Genomic DNA, 4196 nt, shown 5'->3' on the forward strand with positions numbered 1-4196 from the left:
ACGTCACACACTAAATAAACTAAAGCCACTGCAACGACGTTGTCTCTGTATCTGTTCTAAGCATGACTATCACACTACTAGCAGTACTTGGTACCATGCACACACACCTTAATGAAATTTCACTTTACCAAGAGGGTGGTAGATAAGTGAAACAGCCTCCCAGCAGAGGTGGTAGAGGGTAATACAGTGAGGGTATTAAACATGCATGGGATAGACATACGGCTCCTGAATCTAAGACGACACCCACGACTGATTAAGGTGACTGGACGGGCCGAACGGGGCTGATCTGCCGGTAGAGTCTGGGTTTTTATTCTGTTACGGTTTGAGAGAAAACCTTCAGTGCACCCAGTGGGCGCAGTTATTATTATTATTGTTTTATATAGCGCCACCATATTATGCAGCGCTGTACGTGTTCACATCAAATGACAATTCACCCCAAAATTGTCAGCCTTGGTTGTGCGAGATTTCTCAGGAGTAGATGAAGGGTCTGAACGACGGAAAAACACCCTTCCCCCGGCATGTAAAGCTACCTGGCTCTTCAGGGCCGAAAGCTCGTCATGGGTTTGAACAAAGGTCTCGAGTAGTGCTGGTGGTTGGTGTTCGTTTCACACACATACTGCTTCAGCAGCAAACGGCTTCAATTATAATTCCTCCCCGTACGGTATCTGCCCAGCATAAAGCGTACAATCACAGTCGGGGCAATTCTGAAACGTCCACTCGCAGAGCTTTGCCCCGCAGTGAAAGGCTGCTCCTGGCCGGGGGAGATCGGGTTAGGGTTACCCCACTCGCAGAGCTTTGCCCCGCACTGAAAGGCTGCTCCCGGCCGGGGGAGATCGGGTTAGGGTTACCCCACTCGCAGAGCTTTGCCCCGCACTGAAAGGCTGCTCCCGGCCGGGGGAGATCGGGTTAGGGTTACCCCACTCGCAGAGCTCTGCCCCGCAGTAAAATACTGCTCCCGGCCGGGGGAGATCGGGTTAGGGTTACCCCACTTGCAGAGCTTTCCCCCGCAGTGAAAGGATGCTCCCGGCCGGGGGAGATCGGGTTAGGGTTACCCCACTCGCAGAGCTTTGCCCCGCACTGAAAGGCTGCTCCCGGCCGGGGGAGATCGGGTTAGGGTTACCCCACTCGCGGAGCTCTGCCCCGCAGTAAAATACTGCTCCCGGCCGGGGGAGATCGGGTTAGGGTTACCCCACTCGCAGAGCTTTGCCCCGCACTGAAAGGCTGCTCCCGGCCGGGGGAGATCGGGTTAGGGTTACCCCACTCGCAGAGCTCTGCCCCGCAGTAAAATACTGCTCCCGGCCGGGGGAGATCGGGTTAGGGTTACCCCACTTGCAGAGCTTTCCCCCGCAGTGAAAGGATGCTCCCGGCCGGGGGAGATCGGGTTAGGGTTACCCCACTCGCAGAGCTTTGCCCCGCACTGAAAGGCTGCTCCCGGCCGGGGGAGATCGGGTTAGGGTTACCCCACTCGCAGAGATCTGCCCCGCAGTGAACTGTGTCTCATTTCAGATTCAGGAGCCACATGCCTATCCTAAATTAAATTCCCTCATTGTGTTTGACTCTACCATTTCTGCTGGGACGTTGTTGTACGTATCCACCACTCTTTTATGTAAACATTTTTTTAAAGTGTTGTTAACAGCACCAGATGTGCAGATGCATAAACAAAGCATTAGAAACCACACGGCGAACTGAACCAGAAAGCCATGACACCGCTAACCGTTTGCGGCTGCAACATCGTAAAGTACTGTACACAGGGTCTAGCCGGCAAAGCCAATCGCGTCCAACTACGGCTCACTGCCTCACTTCCGCCCGGTGCGACGTCACTGGCCCGCGCCGGAAATGGCAGATGTGCTGAGCTGGTAATTGTAGAGCCGGTTTTGAAGGCGGCGGGATGGCGGTGAGTACGCGGCAATGCCGCTTGAACATGTCGTTCGTTTTGTTGGTTCCGTCCCGTCGGCATATAGAGCGTTGGGCAGTCGTGGCCCGGTACCAGTGATACCGCCAGCCTGGGTTGGTGCGGGGTCGGCGCCCTGATGCCGTGGAAAGGCAGAACTTAACATTTCCCACGTATTTCTCGCTTTGCAGCCAAAAGGAAAGGTCGCCACAAAAGGAAAGAAGCAGATTTATGAAGAAAACAAGGAGACCCTGACCTTCTATCTGCGTGTAATCCTGGGGGCCACAGTAAGAGCCTAGAGCAGTACTTTTACTTAATGCCCCTTGGCGGCGGTAGCGGCGTGATGCCCTGCCAGAGAGCCCCTCGGTGACGGCGTGACGCCCTGCCAGAGAGCCCCTCGGTGACGGTAACGGGGTGCCGTCCTGCCAGAGAGCCCCTCGGTGACGGCGTGCCGTCCTGCCAGAGAGCCCCTCTGTGACTAGCGGGGTGACGTCCTGCCAGAGAGCCCCTCGGTGACGGTAGCGGGGTGCCGTCCTGCCAGAGAGCCCCTCGGTGACGGTAGCGGGGTGCCGTCCTGCCAGAGAGCCCCTCCGTGACGGTAGCGGGGTGACGTCCTGCCAGCGAGCCCTTCGGTGACGGTAGCGGGGTGATGTCCTGCCAGAGAGCCCCTCGGTGACGGTAACGGGGTGACGTCCTGCCAGAGAGCCCCTCGGTGACGGTAGCGGGGTGATGTCCTGCCAGAGAGCCCCTCGGTGACGGTAACGGGGTGACGTCCTGCCAGAGAGCCCCTCGGTGACGGTAACTGGGTGACGTCCTGCCAGAGAGCCCCTCGTGACGGTAACGGGGTGACGTCCTGCCAGAGAGCCCCTCGGTGACGGTAACGGGGTGACATCCTGCCAGAGAGCCCCTCGGTGACGGTAACGGGGTGACGTCCTGCCAGAGAGCCCCTCGGTGACGGTAACGGGGTGACGTCCTGCCAGAGAGCCCCTCGGTGACGGTAACGGGGTGACGTCCTGCCAGAGAGCCCCTCGGTGACATTAATTTACAGATAAAGGGCCCCTTTTTGACAATAGTCCCGTTAATGATGTAATATGACTTTCTGCCAGGTGCTGTATGGAGCAGTAAATCTTGGGCTGTTTTATAATTCCTCCACCTTCTGGACGTGGGTAAGACTACCTATTCTTGTTTGCCAGTTCATGTAGCGCTTTGCAGCAGGTTGGGAATGCCCTCGCGTGTGTATTCTGGTTACGCGCACCCCTCACGTGTGGGGCTTTTCACAGATTGCCGTTTGCGCGGCCCGAGCCCACGTTCTGCTGTTCTTTCTGTTGCGCACTCACAGCCGTTTGTGCGCTGTTCTTTGTGCAGGTGGTGTTGGCATTCTGTAGTATAGTTTATGCAGCCGCTTATCGCTCGATGCGTGGTATGGCCCAAGCTTCTTTCTCTGAAGATGGAAGTTTGCTTGATGGAGGAATAGACCTGAACATGGAGCAAGGAATGGCAGAGTGAGTGAGCGCTCACAGAGGTGAGCACCAGCTTCCCTCCTTACGTGCCGGCTGCAGTTGGCTTGGCTGATTTCTGATCAGTAAATGTAAGGGGCCCCGGTATCTCTTCTCTTGCTGCCACCTCTAGTCATTCTCTTGTCTCCACCATGTGCCCAGGACGAATGGCTTCTCCCGTTCTGCGCATGTCCTCTGTCGTTCTGTTGATGCAGATCTGTTCCTTCTGTTCTTCAGGCATCTTAAAGATATCGTTCTGCTGACTGTGATAGTGCAGGTGCTGAGCTGCTTCTCGCTGTATGTCTGCTACTTCTGGCTGCTGGTAAGTCACAAAGATGTCTCTGCTTTAAGTGCCGTTATCAAAGCCGCGTGAAAAGCGAGATGAGCCTGGCTGCTTAATTCCTTTGTCCCTGACTTCAGGCTCCCGGGCGTGCTCTGTATCTGCTGTGGGTTAATGTCCTCGGCCCCTGGTTTACCGCAGACTCTCCCTCTCCGGCCCCACAAGAGCAGAACGAGAAGCGGCAGCGGCGCCAGGAACGCAGACAGATGAAGCGCTTCTGATGCAGCCCACTGCGTTGATTCACACGAGCTCTGGAGACCGGCAAACGTTTGTGAAGAGACTGATAATGGTGAAGCTCTATTTTTGATGAGAGGTTATGTGATTTCTTCCAGAGGTTTACAGAGTGCGCACGTTTCTTATAAAATGTTCGGTTCCACGTCTGCGTCTCCTGCTTTCAGAGATCTGCTTGGAGTGTTGTCCTTCCTCCCTGTCGTCCATCGTTCCTCGTGTCTGGAGGGGGGGTTTAGTT

At 55.9% G+C, this 4196-nt stretch overlaps 1 protein-coding gene across 1 annotated transcript; it reads left to right on the top strand.

Moving 5' to 3' along the window:
• Positions 1-1888: 1888 nt before the first annotated feature.
• On the top strand, positions 1889-3948 carry LOC149299386 (transmembrane protein 208). The gene is made up of 6 exons (XM_089486378.1): positions 1889-1894; positions 2083-2178; positions 2998-3057; positions 3257-3393; positions 3625-3709; positions 3808-3948. The coding sequence occupies exons 1-6, from the start codon at positions 1889-1891 to the stop codon at positions 3946-3948; spliced, it is 525 nt and encodes a 174-aa protein (XP_089342504.1).
• Positions 3949-4196: the final 248 nt, after the last annotated feature.

The sequence above is a fragment of the Sceloporus occidentalis genome, unplaced genomic scaffold, assembly GCF_023333645.1.
Source record: "Sceloporus occidentalis isolate IW3139 unplaced genomic scaffold, rSceOcc1.0.p SCAF_29, whole genome shotgun sequence".
Lineage (NCBI taxonomy): Eukaryota > Metazoa > Chordata > Lepidosauria > Squamata > Phrynosomatidae > Sceloporus > Sceloporus occidentalis.

Bases quoted from the DNA above. Each gene is read 5' to 3' on its own strand.
- LOC149299386 (XM_089486378.1), top strand. The intron at 2,179-2,997 runs GTAAGAGCCTAG...ACTTTCTGCCAG, and splicing joins GTGTAATCCTGGGGGCCACA to GTGCTGTATGGAGCAGTAAA. The intron at 3,710-3,807 runs GTAAGTCACAAA...CCCTGACTTCAG, and splicing joins TCTGCTACTTCTGGCTGCTG to GCTCCCGGGCGTGCTCTGTA.